The 20,188-nt window shown below is 36.0% G+C and overlaps 2 protein-coding genes across 5 annotated transcripts; one reads left to right on the plus strand and one right to left on the minus strand.

Annotated features, from left to right (window-relative positions):
• Nucleotides 1–186: 186 nt before the first annotated feature.
• ctdnep1a (CTD nuclear envelope phosphatase 1a) lies at nucleotides 187–6,981 on the minus strand. The gene is made up of 8 exons (XM_077241124.1): nucleotides 6,356–6,981; nucleotides 4,442–4,508; nucleotides 3,840–3,958; nucleotides 2,913–2,984; nucleotides 2,700–2,816; nucleotides 2,431–2,542; nucleotides 2,152–2,236; nucleotides 187–1,357 (listed from the first exon to the last, which is right to left on the minus strand). The coding sequence occupies exons 1-8, from the start codon at nucleotides 6,458–6,460 to the stop codon at nucleotides 1,297–1,299; spliced, it is 738 nt and encodes a 245-aa protein (XP_077097239.1). The 5' UTR covers nucleotides 6,461–6,981; the 3' UTR covers nucleotides 187–1,296.
• Nucleotides 6,982–8,075: 1,094 nt separating this feature from the next.
• Nucleotides 8,076–19,578, plus strand: pdha1a (pyruvate dehydrogenase E1 subunit alpha 1a). Of its 4 annotated transcripts, XM_077241126.1 has the most exons (13): nucleotides 8,148–8,295; nucleotides 9,919–9,939; nucleotides 10,955–11,563; nucleotides 12,520–12,588; nucleotides 14,155–14,328; nucleotides 14,503–14,629; nucleotides 14,884–14,975; nucleotides 15,619–15,711; nucleotides 15,784–15,939; nucleotides 16,048–16,119; nucleotides 16,373–16,440; nucleotides 17,977–18,085; nucleotides 18,285–19,578. In XM_077241126.1, exons 1-13 carry the CDS (start codon nucleotides 8,239–8,241, stop codon nucleotides 18,447–18,449), a joined length of 1,812 nt encoding a protein of 603 aa, XP_077097241.1. In that variant the 5' UTR covers nucleotides 8,148–8,238; the 3' UTR covers nucleotides 18,450–19,578. The 4 variants fall into 4 exon arrangements, with proteins under 4 accessions (XP_077097243.1, XP_077097244.1, XP_077097241.1 ...); XM_077241128.1 differs by lacking the exon at nucleotides 10,955–11,563 and having other exon boundaries at nucleotides 8,076–8,295; XM_077241127.1 differs by lacking the exons at nucleotides 8,148–8,295; nucleotides 9,919–9,939 and adding an exon at nucleotides 10,696–10,772.
• Nucleotides 19,579–20,188: the final 610 nt, after the last annotated feature.

Genomic DNA, 20,188 nt, shown 5'->3' on the forward strand with positions numbered 1-20,188 from the left:
ATTGGATGAAGGCAGTTCTGAGTGTGAGCTTCTGGTTGATTTTAAGAAAGGGGCGGGTTATGAACAGACTAAATTATTTGATAAGACCAGCATACGATCGTTGGAAGATCGAGTTATTATATTTGAATTAAAAATCACGAGGTCAAAAAAAAAGAAAAATGCATTAATTGTTCACAATAAGATACATTTTGAAAATAGGGTGAATTTTTATTTCATGCAGACTTCATTTTGGAGTTTCTGTGCTTTGAAATCAAAATATCAGACAGAACGAAATATAAACCAGGATCGATTCAGTCAAATTAAAATCGGGGTAAGAGTCTGAATACTTCACTATAAATAGTTCAGCCAATTTAAAATGTAGAGTACCCCAAAAAGTGGAAGAGACTGTCATTTCATGTTGACAAAAGGCTCTATTTTATTTTTCTGTTATAGCAGAGTCCTTGTTGCTCAGTGTCTTTCTCTCAGTGGCTGATGTATCCATATTGAGGAGCATCTAAAAATGTGTCCTCGAAATATATGGTAAACCCTCTCTGATTTAACCAGAGGTTCCACATATGAGCCATTTTAAAATACACAGAAAATGAATACCATAAGCAGTAATAATGGACTGTAGTTTTCTCTCCTGGTAGTTATCTCTACCACAGCATACTATTAGTACAACGGTATTAACAGCTCTCAGCTCTTAACATAGAGAAGAGGACCAGATACCTGAGATGGCAAACAGAAAAAAAAAAAAAAAAAAAGAGAGGAAGGACAGAAGCTTAGAGAGAGAATGAGTGGATAAGACCATGTGACCATTTATCAGGTACAGGTCATACAAAACAACAAACAAAGATATTTAGTAAGGGGGAATGAGTGCAAATGAAGTGTGGAAAGTAACAGGTCGTTACAACTGATTAACTGATTCTTTATTTACCCCCCAAAAAAATGAAAGGTAAAATTGGAATCAGAAGCTTTCTCCCCAATTCACTCAGAAACACTCCAACATGCACACGCTGAATCTAACAAATAAGGCAAGAGTTTCCATTTTTTTAGGAAAACAAAATACAAGAAAAAAATGCTGGCCTCTCAATATGAGTTTATGTGTAATAGCTTCTCCATCATGTGTCTCGCTCTCCTTTATGTTCTCCCATGTCTTCTCATAGCATTTCCTCAGAGGAGTCCATTAGACTAATGGGAGCTCACATGATGACAAGAGGCTGATAACTCCAGCGCAGGAGAGGCTAAAACCTAGCAGGCAGAGCCACGTAAAAAAACGACGGCGACCACAAGAGAGACTGGCCCTGACAGATACGATCACCAGAGCCGATGCTGGTGGAGATTTCGACTGAGGACGGAGCGAACATCTGAGGTAAACCTAGAAAGGGAACGAAAACACACTAAGGGCAGCTTACTGAAACAGTAACAGTAACATTATTCCCCGGTTTCACAAACAAGGCTTAAGCCTAGTCCCAGACTAAAATGCATTATTGAGCTGTTTTAACTGAAAGCAACTTGCACTGACATATCTTAAAATATGTCAGATTCATTGTTTTGTCTAAGGATGCAAAGCAGTAATGTTTTTTTTCTAAGGCATTTTACTTAAATGTCATAATTAAACTAAGGCCTAATCCTGGCTTAATCTAAGCCCCATTTGTGAAACCAGGCCAAAATGTGACAAATGAAAGAGCAGTTTGATATTAGTAAGAAACAGAAAGATTTGAGGATGACATAGTTATCATGTGCAAAAAATCCCAAACACTTTCTCTTCTGTTCTGCTGAGAAATAAAGAAACAAACCTATGGTATAGAAAGGAAAATTTGAAAACAATTTCTTAGAATTCATAATGTTATTTCTTTTTAATTTATACATTTTATATATAATACAAGTTTAAATCAAGGAAAGCCCTCAAATGAATATTAATTTTAAAGTTTTAAAAGTCAGTATATTGTTTATTTTTTTTCCTTATTATTAAACATCAGCACAAATCAGTCCATTTTGCAATTCACTTTTAAAATTAATTTAAATATGGTACAAGTATTAAATGAGGGCACTACAATCTTATTAGTAGCTGAAAACATTGTAAAAATGTCCAATTTATGCATGCATTTTGTGTAGGCCTAATCAAGATTAAGAGGTAACTATGACCATGACTGAAATAAATATTCATACCTCAATGCATCCAACATTGGGAGCAGGTTAAGAAGTGCTGTGTCACTTGGGTCACTGAACCACGACTTTATAGGTATTGCATTATCTGGAGGTGAAAACAAGTTAAAATTACATTCATATTACAATTTATTACACACACATACACACAAAACTTTTTTTTTATAGATGCACAAGATTGATGTTTGTGTCCATAAACACAGGATCAGGATTAACACAAGTTCAAATTTAGAAAATCAGAGTGGATGAGAAAGTACTCTCCATAGATGTTCCATCTCTAACCTGGGTGACTTCGATAAGCTCCAGGCGAGTTGTCCAGAATAACTATACTGGAGAGATCACTGTGTACTACAGACAGATCTTTTATGTAGCTCCCTAGATCCAAAGTGCAGTGCTGCAAAAAGTGGGAAAGAGAGAATGAGACACAGAGGGTCAGTCATTTAAAAAAAGAGACATGAAAAGCTATTTACTTGGCAGAATCAATCAACCAAAATCTGTGCTGGGCGTATGATTTGGTCATAAAATACCTTATCAAGAGCAGCGGGTTTTACCTGTCTGTAGTATCTTCTTTTGAGGATACCCCTGTTGTTATCCAGCTTATCTGCCACGGCTGATCCATATATCTCCATACTAGCTGTAAATACTACCAACTCATACCACTGACTAACCTGACATATACAAACAAGAGGACACACACACACAAATATTGGTGAACTTTTGTCAAAGGCAAAATGCATAATTTTCAATTGAGAGAGTTCACTCACCACTTCTAAAAAGAAATCGACGTGCGGCCTTTTATGGACAAAAAACCTGACTGGGTGTTTGTCTATTACCACCTGGAAAAGAAAAAGAGAGAGGGAGAGAGGAGAGAGAGGGAGAGAAAGAGAGAGGAGAGAGAGAGAGAGAGAGAGAGAGAGAGAGAGAGAGAGAGAGAGAGAGAGAGAGAGTAATTTAAAAAAAAATTGAACAATTACTTGAATTGCATTCATTAATGCTGTTTTAAGAAGTTCTCATTGTTCCTTTATTGTAAATCTGCACAACCAAAAGTTTGGGCTCTGTAAGATTATTAAAAATGTTTTTGAAAGAAGTCCCTTATGTCTGCATTTATCAAAAATACAATAAAAACAGGAATACAGAAAATAACACGAAATATCATTAAAATGTTTTCTATTTAAATGTTTGTAATATAATATATTTTATATAATAATATAAAATGTAATTCATTCCTCATGCAAAGCTGAATTTTCCACATTTTGAAGCATTTTTTCAGTCACATGATCCCTCAGAAATCATTCTGATATGCTGATTTGAATGATGCTCTAGGAACATTTCTTATAATTATCAATGTTAAAAGAAAATATTGTGGAAAAACTGGATTCAGTTTTTCGGGATTCTTTGGTGAATTGAAAGTTTAAAAGAACAGAATTTATTTGAAATAGAAATCTTTTGTAACATTATAAATCTATTTACAATCAATTTAATGCATCCTTGCTGAAGAAAAATTAATTTATAAAATTTCAATAGACAGTAAAATTTTTTGAAGTGCCTCCAGTTAAAGTACAGAGTGAAATAAAACCTGCATTTCTCATAAAGCAGCTACTAAAGAAATGTAATTAACCATCCAATTCTATTGTTGGAGTGGTGTGTTTGTGTGTGTGTGTGTGTGTGTGTGTGTGTGTGTGTGTGTGTACCTTGAGGATAAAGTCAGGAGGTGTACCAGGCCTCACTGTAGGTCTAAGGACGCCATCATGGTGAGAGTGAATTAAAGTCTCATCCAGATCCAACACCAAGATCTTCCTCTTCACCGCATCTAAAGCCACACACAGTTAACAGGCACCCCACACAGTGAAAAGTGGGATTCAACATCCAGAAATCAAATCACGTCTACCAAACTCTCCTGTGCTAATATGATCTCATGTCTAAAAGAAATTCAACCATGATAGAACTGAGACCTCTTCCACTCAGGCTCTCTAGTATTGATATTCTTAGCTCAATTCATAATACACCCACACTATTTGTAATGCACCTACAAAAAAAAAAAAAAAAAGATTTTATCAGTCTATTAATATTTTACAGAATGCTTTACATGAAAATAAATTATACCCAAAGTATAAAGTACACCTTAAAAATAAAAAAATAAAAATAATCTGTTGACTGATTTTGATACAACAGATTCTGGGTCAAAAATGTATCTTCAAAATATTTTGCAACATTGCATCCATCTGTGTGGTTAGAAGCTCCCCTAGTGGACAAAACTGCAAACAAACAGTGGTAAAAAGGTGAGAGAACTTACTTAGTCTGTTTCTGGAAACAGGGGAGAGAGGTAATGTGTCATAACGCACTGTTTGGTACTGGATTATCTGTGGAAGACAGAACAGTGGACAAAGACAGAGTCAATGATGCAAGTGAAACAATGTAATCTTTTCCTTGCTTCCAATATGAACACACAGACAGGACCGACAGAGGTCTGTCACTTTTTATTATCAATTCCTCTTTCTGACATTTCATCTTTTTTCCCATTCATCGCCCTGGTGCAAAACTCAGGCACGATAAAGGCATTGTGTAACAGAGATCTATATTGTCACTCACCTAGAACGGCCCCATACTGCCGCGATACACACCCTAAACAGCTGTCCAAAGATGTCGAGGATGTGTAAGGCAAGTAGGAAAATCTGTGTATTGCTTGTATCTACTTAAGTAATGTGACTTTTATTTAAAAAGTACAAATATTTTTGTGTGATTATAATAAAACCCATGTTTATGTGTAAAATTAAATTTCACTTAAATGTTGGTGGAAAAAAATGAGCAGCATTAAAAGGATAGTTCACTAAAAATTGAAAATGTTGTCATCACTTACTCAGCCTCATGTTGTTCCAAACCTGTATGAGTTTCTTTCTTTTGTTGAACATTATTTTAAAAATGCTGGTAACCAGACAGTTGACAGTAGCCATTGACATTTATAGTATATACTTTTATAGTAATATTATTTTACCTACTATGGAAGTCAATGGGTGCCATCAACTGTCTGATTACCAAAATTCTTTAAAATATCTTCTATAGAAGAAAGAAACTCATACATGTTTGGAACAACTTGAGAGTGAGTAAATGATGACAGAATTTAAATTTTTGGGTGGACTATCCCTTTAAGATAATAAGAATGGCAGTAGCATTAAAAGCCATAAACCACAATAGACTGGGTAATCAGGCTTAGGCTAACACTCAACAAACCACTTTTGTTGGTTCATGTAGTTATGAAAACAACTCAAGGTCATTTGTGTGTTTTTTTTTTCAGAGGAGCCCTCAAAAGACTTGGAACCAAATTGACTTGGATGCGGCAAACTCTAAAAATATCAGAGTATGCCACAGTGCGTGTATGAAATTATAGCTGTCATGAGGTTACATAATAGCTGTATTATTCCCAGCATTTATTAAGAATTAAAAACTTTATTTATTTATTTAGCAAAAAAGCAACATTTAACAAAGCATTGAATATATATTATTTTTACATTAAGGGAAAATGCATGTATAAAATTGATTTTATTATGGGGCATCTTGCCCAACAGGGCAAAACATTTTTTAAATAAGTAAAAAAAAAAAAAAGGTTTTGGATAAACATATAGGAGGGATACTGTAGTCCAATGTAATTAGGGCATTCATCGTCATAAACACACTCCCCCAGGGTTACAGAGGTGCAACTGAAGCAGGCACAATCGGAAACCTAATGTACAAAAGTTTCATTAAACGTTTTTGATCAATGAGCACGACTTACTTCAACACAAATCAACAATTAAATTAAAATATAACAATGTTAAAACACTCATATTTCTCATCATCTATGTTTATTAGTACAGATGCTACAATGGCCCAGCTGAATTGTGTATGTTTGTTTGCACTGAGGGGAGGGCCATAAAATCTGACAGCTCAGTAAATATATTCTCGATTGCAGGAATCTTCAATAAAGTGTTACAGTGGTTACCCTTACGAATTAGTGCACGACAACAATATTAGTCAACTAAATTGCCTAAGTGTTACAAAGTTTCATACATATCAGCAATACAAGTAGCTGATCTTTTGAATACTATTTGAAGACAGGCGCTCTTAAAGTAAAACAAAAAGCAAAACAGATTATTTACAGGTGAAAGGTCGGAAAATAAAGAGAGCAGATAAACATGCATTCGCACTGACAGAAAGATGTTGACACGCTCACCGTTCGTAGGTGCTTCCTGAGGATGTATAAAATGAAACTCCATATTCTAGACGTCACTCCAAGGAAGGTGCGAATCCCGAGTAAACACTGACGTGTCTTCAACATGCTGCCAGTCGATGAACGGCGCGACGGAGAATCATAGAAGAGACTGGCACATCCACTAGAGACCAATGACTTCAGAAGAGCTGGAACTACGGCTACAGCTAATCAGGTCTGCTAACCACTTCCCGCCGCTTCTTTGCTTTAAAAGCAACGCAAGCGACGCGTGCCAGACTAGAGAAAGCAGAGACTCTGCTGCACTTGGACCAGCAAGTGTCACAAAACTGCTAAAATGTCAAACGTCTGCCACGCACACAAACAAACCTCTGCGACCACAGGCTAGCTGGACTTGTATTTCATTGGCAAGGCAGCTAGCTCTGGATCTGGCGAGCTCTACAGCAAACTATCCCTCCTCGGATCGACGACTCTTGTAATTGACAGTTTTAATGTTAATCTCAAGATTTCAGATAAATGACCAAGTGTGCAAAAAGGCCAATCAGACGCCATCAAATTCGTTTTAGTACATATCCGGGAGCAAACTGTGTGCCGCCATCAGTGCTTTGGTTTCGTCACTTCCGAGAAACAACAAACGTGTCCTCAGTGAAGCTGGGTCAACGGAGGAAGAGTGAGGACAGGAGCCCTGGAGATGCAGACACACGAGGACACTCATAAACTGTGGAACCATGTAGCCTACTCACAGATATATTGTTAATACAATTTCAATCTGACATTATATAAGGTTAATATGGCTAGATAATGAAACAATAAATAATAAAAACAGGATTTTAAAAAAATGATAAGATGCCTCTTGTTTTGGTATTTATGGAATAGTTATGATGACATGGCAGAAACACATTGAAAAGCTGTATGTTAAAAATAAGTGGAATTCATGGATCTCAATTCTCTTTTCGAAGATGCACATATTTTTAATACACATACTCAATATAAACACTCATGTTAGGTTTCCACGGTTTATGGGACTTTCCATGAACATAATGATTTTTATACTATACAAACTGTATATTCTATCCTCTAACATTTAAACCTACCCATCACAGAAAACTTTCTGCATTTTTACATTTTTTAAACATAATTTAGAATGATTTTTAAGCTGTTATATCAAAGATTTCTGGTATGCCATCCTTTTGGGTCAAAGAATACTTAAACCAAACACACACACACACACAAAAAAAAAAAATTGTGTCTTGGTTTAAAAACAGCCGATTAACTGCCGACTAGATTGTTGTTTTTGCTGAAATATTGATATTATATTATATATCATATATCATTGATATTGATGCATTTTCTGTGCTTCTTATGTACTTTCCATAATTACCTAAACAATACAATGCGATGATAAATGTTAAATTTGAGATTTAATTCTTCGTGTTAACACACACCAGTAGGCTAAGTGGGCCTTGTTTGTGGATCATTTACTTTCTGAAGTTTGGTGCCTTGGTTAGTAAAAAAGCGTATTGAACAAACACATTTTAATGCCTGAATTAGTGTAGGCTATATGAAAGCAGGATAGATACTACATTTGATATCCTAGTGATAAGATTTCTTTCTTTCTTTCTTTCTTTCTTTCTTTCTTTCTTTCTTTCTTTCTTTCTTTCTTTCTTTCTTTCTTTCTTTCTTTCTTTCTTTCTTTCTTTCTTTCTTTCTTTCTTTCTACCTACAGTCTATGGTCCAGGAGTGTGTGCTCTGGCCAGCAGGGGACAGTATTTTCAACTAAATTTGCAGCGAATCTGCAGCGGGTGTAAACCTCGTTCGCTGGTCGGGCTGGTTTCTGCTGAGAGGAGGACTGAAGGAGATCATTTTCTGGTTAGCTGTGAGTTAATATTATGCGAAAGATGCTCACCATTATTTCTAACGTTCTGAGGGGCAGCGCCAGCAGGAACGTAAGTATTTTATCCCTTTGAATCAGAATATTTCCGCTATGATTAGTTAAGGCAAATTCACGGCTGTTTTGACGGCTAACGAAGCGCAGTCATACCATGTTGACCTTGCAGGGTACACAAGGCCAGGCTGACACCCTACTAAAGACACATTGATGTTTAATGCGTATGTTGGTGCTGGTTATTTAACGTAAACCAGTGTAGCATTTCTTTTTATTATAGATGTAAATATAGTCAGATATCACAATTATTTTGGCTAGCTTGGCTAGCTGGCTAGCTGGACAGGAATGGTAACGTCTAACGTTAAACTGGTTTAGTCAACAAGCTGTCATTCTAATAAATTCTAATAAAAGACTAACAAATGAGATTTGAAATGTGAATATGAATATGCTGTTCATAAAAATTGTTAAGTCGTAGTCATATGCTATAATTTTCTTTCATTAGTAAAATGTGACCTCAGTGAGACAGACAGTTGGTCTTTCATCATTTTCACTGACCAGTGGCAGACGTCCAGATGGATGATGTCCTGTTTTGTGCAACATTTAGTGGAAAGAAACGGAAAAACATGCCCTAATATACACTCTATATTTCAGTTTGGTTAGAAAAATATGCCCTCATATATACACCAGAATCTTAGTCATATATTTTTATGTATATACAAGTTTTGACACTCTGTCTGGCCTAACCTAAACTACATTAATGTCACTCAGTCCTTGTCTTTTAGGTTTGGCCAGACAGAGTGTTAACTAATTATACATAAAAATATATGAATAAGATTCTGGTGTATATATGAGGGCATATTTTTTCCTAAACATTAAAATACACTGTGTCACCAATTTAACTCAAATACTTACATTTAAATTTTTATACAATTGGACAATTACTTTTTTTTTTAGATTATACACCTCTATGCTCTATTGCCAGAGTAGAGTTTGATATGTAGATGCTGTTTCATGTTTTTGTTGTTTTTTGGGGGGATTTTTCTTGCTTCCTGCATTTTCAAAGCTGATTTAACTCATGAAAAATACTCCAAATGAGCTACACGTTCATACTTCGAGATGATAAACCTTCATTAATACACTGTAACTACATTGTCCTAAACATGTAATAAAACATCATAGGAATTCACAGCAGGGTAATTTTTGGTACTACTTTTTTGCCCTGAGATATGATTAATTTCTATCCCTGGATGGTTCAAAACTCAGTCAGAGTCCATTCCTCTACCCGTGACCTTAAGTCTAATAATAAAATATTTGTTGACACAATTAAATGAATGTCATTGTTTTGTTGGCACAATAAAATGAATGGAATTTTTCAGAACAAGTCAGGCACCTTTCTTTTCCTTATAATAATTTACCTCTTGTTAAAAAATAAAAAAAAAAAAAAAAATAAATAAATAAATAATAATTTACCTCTCATCTTCTGTCTCTTTCTCTCTCTATCTATCAACATCTTTCTCTATACTAATTCTCTCTCTCTCTCTCTCTCTCTCTCTCTCTCTCTCTCTCTCTCTCTCTCTCTCTCTCTCTCTCTCTCTCTCTCTCTCTCTCTCTCTCTCTCTCTCTCACACACACTCTCCTTCTCTTTCTCTCAATATCTCCTCCTTACTGTTCCGTGCCTTTAAAGGGAGCCGAACTGATATCAGAGGTAAGAGATAGTAGTTTTTAGGAATTGGCTTAATGACAACGTCCTTCTGCTCTTTTGTCCATTTTTTTCTCTCTCCTTGGTGGTTTTAAACATTATCATTATTATTATTATTTTTTGCCTGAAATTATTCCATTACAACGGCTTATTATTTTTTTAGATTATATTTTCTTCCTCACTTATGACTTTTAGATCACCTTCTCTTCCTCATTGAGTTTCCAATCACTTGTTTGGTTCAGGCGTATTAAACACGTTTTTGCAACATGCTTTTTATTGCTCATATATTGTGGCTGTTTTAGTTTGCCGTGCTGTGAGCTTGAGGGGAATAATTCTGCTCCATTTACCCTAGCTAGTTACTTACAGCTCACATCTAACCTTTACATCTCACACACACACACACACACACACACACACACACACGTTAAAAGCACTCCCTTGGAATCGAAAGTACCCATTTTTCCCTTTGCTGGTTTTAGATTATTTTTTATATAACAGAGGATACATCAATTGAAACCTGTTTGAGATACGTTGTGGCTTTCTGGTATTTGTCCATGTGACCAACTAACTAACCAAAGTGACTGTCAGCATCCACAATTGAAGTAGTGTATATGACTGTTGACAACAGCTTTGTCAATGGATACGGTTTTAGTTAAGTCTGAGTAAATATGTTCAATTCATGTCAGTGTGCATCTAATTTCTGAAGATAAAATTGTATATGTAGGCATCATTATATTGATTATTGGACACCTTGTTTTCTAGATATTGGTATCAACACTGGTCTTTGTGACCATTTGAATGTGATCTGACCAGGAGCCATCAACAGTTGTTTATTGCCTGTGAGTAGGTATAGTGTAGGTTAACTTAGATTAGAGTTTTATTGGTTTAGTAAGTAAAATCCATTTTGTGGTGGTTTCTAGACACTTGAAAGTCTCTTCTTGCTCCTTGGTCTTTGAGTGTTCCTTTTTTATGGCCATCTAAATCTGACCCTCTGGAGTGACCGGTGCCCTTCTTTTTACAGTCCTCCACTCTCCGGGCCGTTCTTCAGCTCCTGGCGGTCCAGGGCGAATATGCTAATTTGACCGCTCCACATGACCATGATCCCGACCCCTGTTCACTCTTAAAAGATCCACAACCCAGCAGCCCTTCAGTTTCTCCCCCATTAACAGAGATACCTCTAAACACTTCTGTAGAATACAGAGCTTTAGGACACACCACCAGTGGCCAGTCAGGAGACTCTGGGTCATGTAATAGACTTCTGACTGATGTTGCTCAGAGAGAATTTTATGTAGAACCGGTGATGACCAGTGGTTTATCTACCTCAGAAGAATTAAGTTTGGGTCCTTCTGTTACTGTAAGAAAATCAGAAAGAGAAAAACCTATTATTCCAATTATAGATGTTCCTCCATCACCTGCCCTAATTACAGCTAAGTTACCGATGACCCCAGTCCCCCATCCAGCACAGTTAACCCCTGCAGTAGCTAACAGCAGTTCCGATGTAACCAGCACAGACCCCCTCACGTCCAATTGTCCCCCACCAGCCGGGAGCCTCCAGGGCCCTGATAATTCCTTCCCAGAGATCACCCACAGCCTGGCTGAAGAGACTGCCTTACCAGAGCCACAGCTTGCTGTGAGTACTGGCAGCCCCTATATTAAAATCTATATACTTTCTCTTTCATATATACACAGCTTAACCCTCCTAATGGAGTGTTGCATGCCTCTTCCCTTTACCCAGAGCCCTTACATACTTCAGAGGTTTCTTCCAATGCTTTGGCCGATGTCTCATTATCACTGAATAGATTTTTTCTTTATTCACTCCTTGTCCCTGTTGGTTACCTGAAGCAAAATAACTGTTTTTTACACAGCAGGGTTAATAAATTAAAAATAAATAAAACCATGAAAAAAGTTTTTCTTGAAATAATAATAATAACATTAACTAAAATTGAAAAAAAGTGTTTTAAACCTAATTCTATTTCAGCTAATTGCCAAGGAAACTTAAAAAATTAAGAAAAAAAATTTAATTAGTAAAAAAACAACTAATAAAAATGACAAAAAACAATAAAATAACTCAAATTTAATAAAATTCAAATGAAAATGTAAATATAAGAGCTAATTCAAATTATTAATAAAAACTGTTATAGTATCGCAATGGTACTATGATAACACTTGTGTTCCTCATGTTGGTCTCGCATCTAATTGTGGATGAATTCCTCTTGATGTGTCAGTTTATTACATCCAAACCTGTAATCAAAGGGATGTGCAACGTTAGTGCAGATGATACAATGCAAAGTTGAATGTTGATTTATTGGTATTAGATTGCAGGTCTGTTGATATGTTTGTTGAGTAAAATCACACTGTGGTGATTAAGGTTGGATTATTACGGATGTATTTCATTATGTCTGGGTTTGCTTCCTGCTTCAGACAGAGGGCTTTTGAGCAGGGTTGTTAACATTTCAGTTCCTGTCAGACGTGTGTGTGTTTGTGTGTTTCCACTGGACTGCTTTTTTTGTTACCATCTTCTATTTTTCTCAGTAGTCCTATATTAATTTATTTTCTATTATTTGTTATGCTTTTTATGTTTCATAGGGTGCAAGAGTGGTGGTATCTGCAAGGACCTATGCTGACTTTACCCCTCAGGCCACCTTTGATATTAAGGTGAGTTTTATCAGATATTTATATATTTTAGTGCATATACACTAAAAAGTTGGGTTCAGTAATGCATGTTTCAACCCAATTTCCAGAATGACATTATATAAAATGCTATAAAAACAATTATCTCTGATTTGATAATTCTGTTTAACTTTTATTTAACTCACAAAGAAGAGATTTCTAATGTTTTCACTGACCAATTTAATTGTGTTTTGTAAACAAATTTTGATTTTAATGGCTGTAACACACTCCAAATAAGTTGGGACAGAGACATGTTTACCACTGTCACTTCACCTTTCTTTTTAATTACACTTATTCATTTGGAATAGAGGATACTAATTGTTGCAGTTTCGCAAGTATTATGTTTAAATCTCACCTGATATAAGACATCTGCTCAACAGTCTGTGGTTGTCGTTTTCTGGTTCTCCTTTTCATGATAGGCCATACATTTTCAATAAGAGACAGATCTGGACTGCAGGCACATCCCTTCTACAGTGCAGAGTGTCTAGAAACCGTTCTGTGTAGCATGTGTTGAATAAGGCCTGACATTGTCTTGCTTCCCAGGAAAGATGTCATCTTGATGGCAGTGTGTGTCTCTGTACAATCCCAATATACGTCTCCACGTCAGTGATACCTTCACACACATGCTGCCGTTTGCACTGATGCACCCCTATACCATGACAGATATTTGCTTTTGCACCTGTCGTAGATAAAAGTCTGGATGGTCCCTTTCATCTTTGGGACTGAGAACTCGATGTCCGTTTTTCCAGAGAACTCGGCAGCATCTCAGCATAGAACTGATGTAAAGATTTCTCCTTGCATAAAAGAGATTCAAGTTGCATTTCTTGATGCAGCACACTGTGTTCAGTGAAATCGGTTTTCCCAAGAACTCCAGAGTCCATGTGGCTGTATTTAACAGAGTAGTATGATGGTTTCTCATGCAGTGGAGGGCTTGAAGGTGATGCACAACGACCTCAGATTTCTCTGGATCCCCTAAATCTTTTCACAATATTATGTATGGTAGATAGTAAAAGACCTACATTTTTTGCAGTCTTGCATTGAGAAATGTGATTTTTGAAGTGGTGAGCCATGACCCATCTCTGGTGGCAAAGACTGAATCTTTGGTGGATGCTCCTTTTATAATCAACACGATACCCACATAAATTACCAGTTCACATACTTATTGTGAGCTGTTTAAAAAAAGTTCAACTTGAGTATTCTATAATATTTGTACTATTAGTTTGCTTCTATCCCAACTTTTTTTGGAGTGTTGCAGCCATCAAAACCCAAATTTGTTTATATTTACAAAATACAATAAAGTTGGCCAGTGAAAACACTGGAAATCTTTTCTTTATACTTTTTTCAGTTAATTAATGGTTCAAACATCTAGCCGCACGACCGTTTTCAACATTGATGATGATTATAAGAAATGTTTCTTGAGCACAAAATCTGCATATGTGTCACTGAAGACTGTAGTAATGACCCTAAACTTATAAATGGTATGTTACTGTACTGTGCATTTTACTGTACCGTAAATCATTTGAAAGCATGAAAATACACTTGTTTTGGTAGAAATGTGACTTGCACAAGCTGGAGGAAGGCCCACCACTGCAAGCTACTCTTACAAGAGAGGAGGGGCTTCAGTACTACCGCACAATGCAGACAATCAGACGCATGGAGCTCAAAGCCGATCAGCTCTACAAGCAGAAGATTATCAGAGGCTTCTGTCACCTTTATGATGGACAGGTGACGCATACATTGCAAACACACATACATCATCTTTGCTAGAAGAAGAATAGTTCAAAATGATCCAAGTTAAATATTATGTTTTTATTTACATGGTTGGAAGTAATTTGTAATTGGTTCAAATGTTGACAACAAAGACTGAAACTCTTACAAGTGCATTGTGTCCTCTAACAGGAAGCGTGTGCAGTGGGTATTGAGGGAGGTATTAATCTATCAGATCATCTTATCACAGCCTACCGTGCCCACGGGTACACGCTCACTAGAGGCGGCACCGTTCGTGAGATCATGGCTGAGCTCACTGGTGAGAACATAAAAATTGAGTAATGTAGTAAATTTTTCAGAGGCTTCTAAAAAAAATTTCCAGAAGCATTTTCTATCTTTTTTTTCATAATTTGTCTTTTTATTTGTATTTGTTTTGTTTTCTTTATTTTTGATCTCTACTATTTTTCTGATATTTTTTCTTTTTTCCATTTTCTTTAGTTCTTTGTTTGTTTGTTACTTTGTATATCTATTTATTTATTCTATCCCTCTTCTATGTGTCTGTTTCTCCATCAGGTCGTCGAGGAGGTATTGCCAAAGGAAAGGGAGGGTCTATGCACATGTACACTAAACATTTTTATGGAGGAAATGGAATTGTGGGCGCTCAGGTATTTGAAATCAATCAATTTGAGTCTTTTTTTGAAAAGTGCTATTGTGAAGAGTTTACTAAATCCGCATTGGTATCTGTGTTATTTTAGTATCATTGAGATAGAATCCACTGGCCATTAAACATATTTTACTGGATCGTAACACTTCTACCCCTTTGAGGAACTTGTTATTCTGTTGATAGTTTTGAAAAGGTTTTTTTCAACTAAACCTGGGTCTTGCCATGAACATAGCCATAGAAGCTGGCATGGCCATAAAAAAAGTTTCATTTAGATACTATTATAGTTATTAATAATTTTTTTAATCAGTTTTTATTTTTATATTTTCTGTTTCCACTGTAATTTTTTTTAAAGTTTCTTTAAAAAAAATAAAAAAAATAAATATATATATATATATATGTATGTTTGTATGTATATATATTATATATATATATATTTTTTTTAAGATGCAGTTATTTTAGTACATCAATTTAAACAAAAATAAAATGAAAAATGTTACTTTGGCAACTTGATTTTTATATTTTTTTTATTTTTTCAGTTAAAGTTTATTTTATTTCAATTAACGAAAATATTTTTTTAATAGTTTTTGTTTGAGTTTTAGTTTACTATAATAACCCTGATTTATATTTACGCATATGTATCCCAGGTGCCACTTGGGGCAGGTGTAGCATTGGCCTGCAAATACCAGGGCAATAATGAGCTGTGTGTCTGTCTCTATGGTGATGGTGCTGCAAATCAGGTAAGTCACTTCCAGTTGAAGGTTAACAGGAAGGTTTTACATACACTTTTACACTTTTTTGTTTTTCTGCAGGGTCAGATCTTTGAGACGTATAATATGGCATCACTGTGGAAGCTGCCCTGTATTTTCATTTGCGAGAATAACAAATATGGCATGGGTACTTCTGTGGAGAGAGCGTCTGCTAGCACCGACTACTACAAGAGAGGCGATTTCATCCCCGGTCTGAGGGTATGATGCAGGAAGGACACCGTCATGCTTTTACTTGTCATGACGCAAATAGTGCACTGAAATGACTCTCTATGTCAGAATATCTCCTTACCTGTTCTGGCTTTGTAGGTGGATGGAATGGATGTCCTTTGTGTGAGGGAGGCCACCAAATTTGCTGCTGAACACTGCAGATCAGGAAAGGTATGCTCTGGTTAGAGTGATGTGCAATTGTAGGGATGGGGGAAAAAAGATTATTAGCTCTGTTAGGAAGTATGATTTTTGATGATTTGTTTTAAGCACAATAATTATATGGATAATTCCACAGTGGCAACTTTATGATAAATGATCCACTGGTTATGAAACGTTTGTTTCAGGACCAGAAAACATAAACATTCTTATGGGATATTAGCAGTTATGTAACACGAATTAAAATGCCTGAAATGTATAATTATAGGGTCCAATTCTGATGGAGCTGCAGACCTATCGTTACCATGGACACAGTATGAGTGACCCAGGAGTCAGGTAATATCTTCTGTCATCTTAACCAAAGCTCAATATTATTGCTCTGAGCACCAATAAGCACACACAGCCGTGAAACTGTTTTTGCAACACACCGTTATGACACTAAACTTTCAGATACCAGTGGAAATTCACAATTCTCTATTCCAATTTTGATGCCTACTAGCTCAACTAATATACATTTAAAACATTATAAGACAAGTAAACAGTCAAAAATAAAATAAGTAATAGCACAAATAAATACAATAGAACAAAGACACAAATAAAATTAACTTTTCAGGTTTTTCAGGTAGGTCTAACAGTAGTTTTCAGGTACAAAAATGAAAGCATGAATCCAATATACTTATACTTTACACATGCTTTTCATTCTCAAATGTTTACGTTCACTTAAAACATAACCGACTATGTTTACTAGGATACTCACCGAGACGATCATTTTTTTGGCATAATTTTGGATGAATTTGTCCATTCATGCGCAGAAGATGTGAAACAGAGCTCAATTTAGTATTCGGTTATACTTAATTATTTGAGTTTTCTTTTGTGTCTTGCGCTTGAATATTTAAATGGACAAGGCTTAAACTTTTGTGACGGTGCAGCACTGGCCCGTCAACTTGTCCCGAGCGTCGTTCACATTTGTTCACGTTCATGTTCTCACAACATTGCATTGTTTTAAGGTTAATCGAATTATTTTCTGATCAGTCGATTAATCCTTCAGTTAACCTGCCAATAAATCTTTCAACATTTTATTCAAACATTTTCTCATAAAGTATAATTAAATGAAAATACCAACATATAAAAATAAAGTGCCAAGAATCAAAAGGCATCTATCGGTAATAATAATGTCCATGATGGCTGCATTCATAGTCACTGTTTGGGTTTGACAGCAAGGTGTGAGTCATGAAATGTTTCGTAGTATCTGTATCTGCTTGAATACATATCTGTATGAAAGAACAGCTGAAGTCAAAACTGCATTCAGCGACAGTATCAAAAATGTCAATGTCCATAACACCAGGAAGTTTTATCGCAATTGACAGCGTGTTATTAAATAAACTAGTCCAATTATCAGATAGGCATCAGATATTTTAAACAACCAACAAGGACTTTAAATGCTCGGTAACCGAGTGCAGAGAGTTACTTTTGAGCCTCGCAGCTCGCACCCATCTGCAGATAAACACACATCATTTCTCTGTCTCCATTACTAAAGTAAATCCGTCATGATTATACAGTTCAGTGTGGTTCTCACATTATATCATGTGGCAGACAACTAGTTGTCTAATGCTGTTCTGTTCATTCACCGTGGGTTCGTCAAGATTGCGGTTGTGAGTCCTGAAAATGTGCAGGTGTCAGTTCAGTTATAGAATGTGGTTGTCACGCAACACTGTGTAAACACAACCTTATTAAGCGGCACTGCAATACTAGCCATTCGCATCTGCTCAAGAGTTTTGTTTTATGTGAAACATGATGGGAATTAGGGATGAACGTAAACAGTATTTAATGCTTTTTTTCTTATGTGCCAACCTTTGCCCTCCGTCTCCGTAGTTACCGAACACGTGAGGAGATCCAGGAGGTGCGTAGTAAGAGCGACCCCATCTCACTGCTGAAGGATCGCATGCTGAGCAACAACATGGCCAGTGTGGAGGAGCTTAAGGTGAGACTGCTCAAGCTTACCAGAGACACACTGAAGTAGGATACAATCATTGAAATGGTCACTGTTGCACTTGAGTATGAATTTCTGATTCAGTCTCATTGGTGAAATAAGATAGAGATTACTCAGTTATACTTAAGAATGTGAAAATGTGAAGCATGGACATTTCTGCAGTTTCACTAAACACTGACACCTTTCGCAGGAGATTGATGTTGAAGTAAGGAAGGAGATTGAGGATGGCGCTCAGTTTTCCACCACAGACCCGGAGCCTCCACTGGACGATCTTTGCAACCACATCTTCTACAATAACCCACCTTTGGAAGTGCGTGGCACCAACCCCTGGACCAAACTCAAGTCCGTCAGCTAAATCGCCTTCCTTATCATCCCAAGTCCCCTCCACTTCCTACCAGTTGACCCTCTCTTGAAGCGCATAGCAAAAATTGTCACCTCCAATATGGCTATAGGTTTCATAGACAGTTGTTGGGAAACTCAGCCACATTGAGACAAGTTGCCTCATTTTACATTTTATCATTACCTTGTTTTCTTGTTGTCTCCATCAGTTACAATACTGACCTTCACTATAAATTTTAAAAGGTTTCAGTACTAAACAAAAAATGCTATATTTTTTCATCTCACATAGCATCTCAGAAATAGCATGTAATGTGTGAATAAACATGGTGGTATTTGGCTTGTAATTATTGGTACTTTCCAAATGTCTCCAGTGCAACTATTGCCTATACCCAGTGCCCACGCAATGACAGAGCATTTACCTAGTGTCCATGTATCAGAAACACCTCCCATCGTTGATCTGTGCAGTCATTACAGACATGCGCTCATACACACACACACACATACACTTTATTGCAACAGTAGCAACATGTTTTGGCCGAGGTCTTGCAGTCCTAACTTGACAAAATATTTTAAGGGAAAATGTATTAACATTGATAAAATGTAAATATTTTAGAAGGCCATACTACAAAAATGTTTGTGTAATATTTATGGGGTGCAAAATGGGATTTTTTCTTTTCTGTCATATCTAAACACTTCCATTTATAGGCTTTAAAGTGTTTAAATAAAAAAAAGTAGAATGGGAAAAGGTTTATAAGTTCTTACATTTGCTTTAACTCAAATTTATTATAAAAAAATTGCTTTTGTTACAAACAGTGTTACAGTGGGTATAACTTCAAATTTGGCGATTCCAGTTTATTAATGGTTGAATTAATAGAATGTTAATTTAAAATCACTCAGAATTGGGGAAGTAATAATGGTTTCAATAGATGATAGGATGATGTTGAGATATTGAAGGGGACATTAGGAACACAGGTTAAACAATAATGACGTGTTGACCAGGATGAGGAGTCAAAAACATTCAGGCAATGTATCCAATGTGGTTTTTATACCATGAAACTACAAATAAATATTTCAAATACCATTTTTTGTGTGATTGGATGCCTTTGTTTATACCATGAAACTACAAATAAATATTTCAAATACCATTTTTTGTGTGATTGGATGCCTTTGTTGTTCTACCACAGAGACAGTTGTGGATACAGGCCTTAACCCTACAAAGCCCACTGTATTATTTGATACATTAATTTCTAAATTATCCGAATGGTCAAAAATTGCACAAAACTACATGCTTTCTGATTGATGGTTTATATTTTTTTTTATCAATTATCATATCAATTTACAAACTGTATGTTTAGTTCAGTTTAGACTTTGAAGTGATTTTTTTTCAATCTCGAGTATGAGTATACACACACACACACACACACACACACATATATGTGTGTGTGTGTGTGTGTGTGTCGCGACCTAACCTGCCAGTAGTACTCAAAAGGGACCATGACAAAATAATTAAATTTTCACATTTAATGTTACATGTGAACACGAGGTGAGCACTTTAATTTATAGGATGAAGCTTCTTTTGCATTTTATCCCGTGCTATGCATGATCGACTAAAAATACTAAAAATAACTATTGGAGAAATGGGTCACAAATAAACTGGGTCTCATGAAAAAAAAAGTATAGAGAGAGAGAGAGAGAGTGAAAAAACACAATCCTCAAATCAGCTTTATTCTAAGCCCTCTGGTACTGCTGGATGAG

The sequence above is a fragment of the Siphateles boraxobius genome, unplaced genomic scaffold, assembly GCF_051911475.1.
Source record: "Siphateles boraxobius isolate OS27281-9 unplaced genomic scaffold, OSU_SipBor_1 24, whole genome shotgun sequence".
Lineage (NCBI taxonomy): Eukaryota > Metazoa > Chordata > Actinopteri > Cypriniformes > Leuciscidae > Siphateles > Siphateles boraxobius.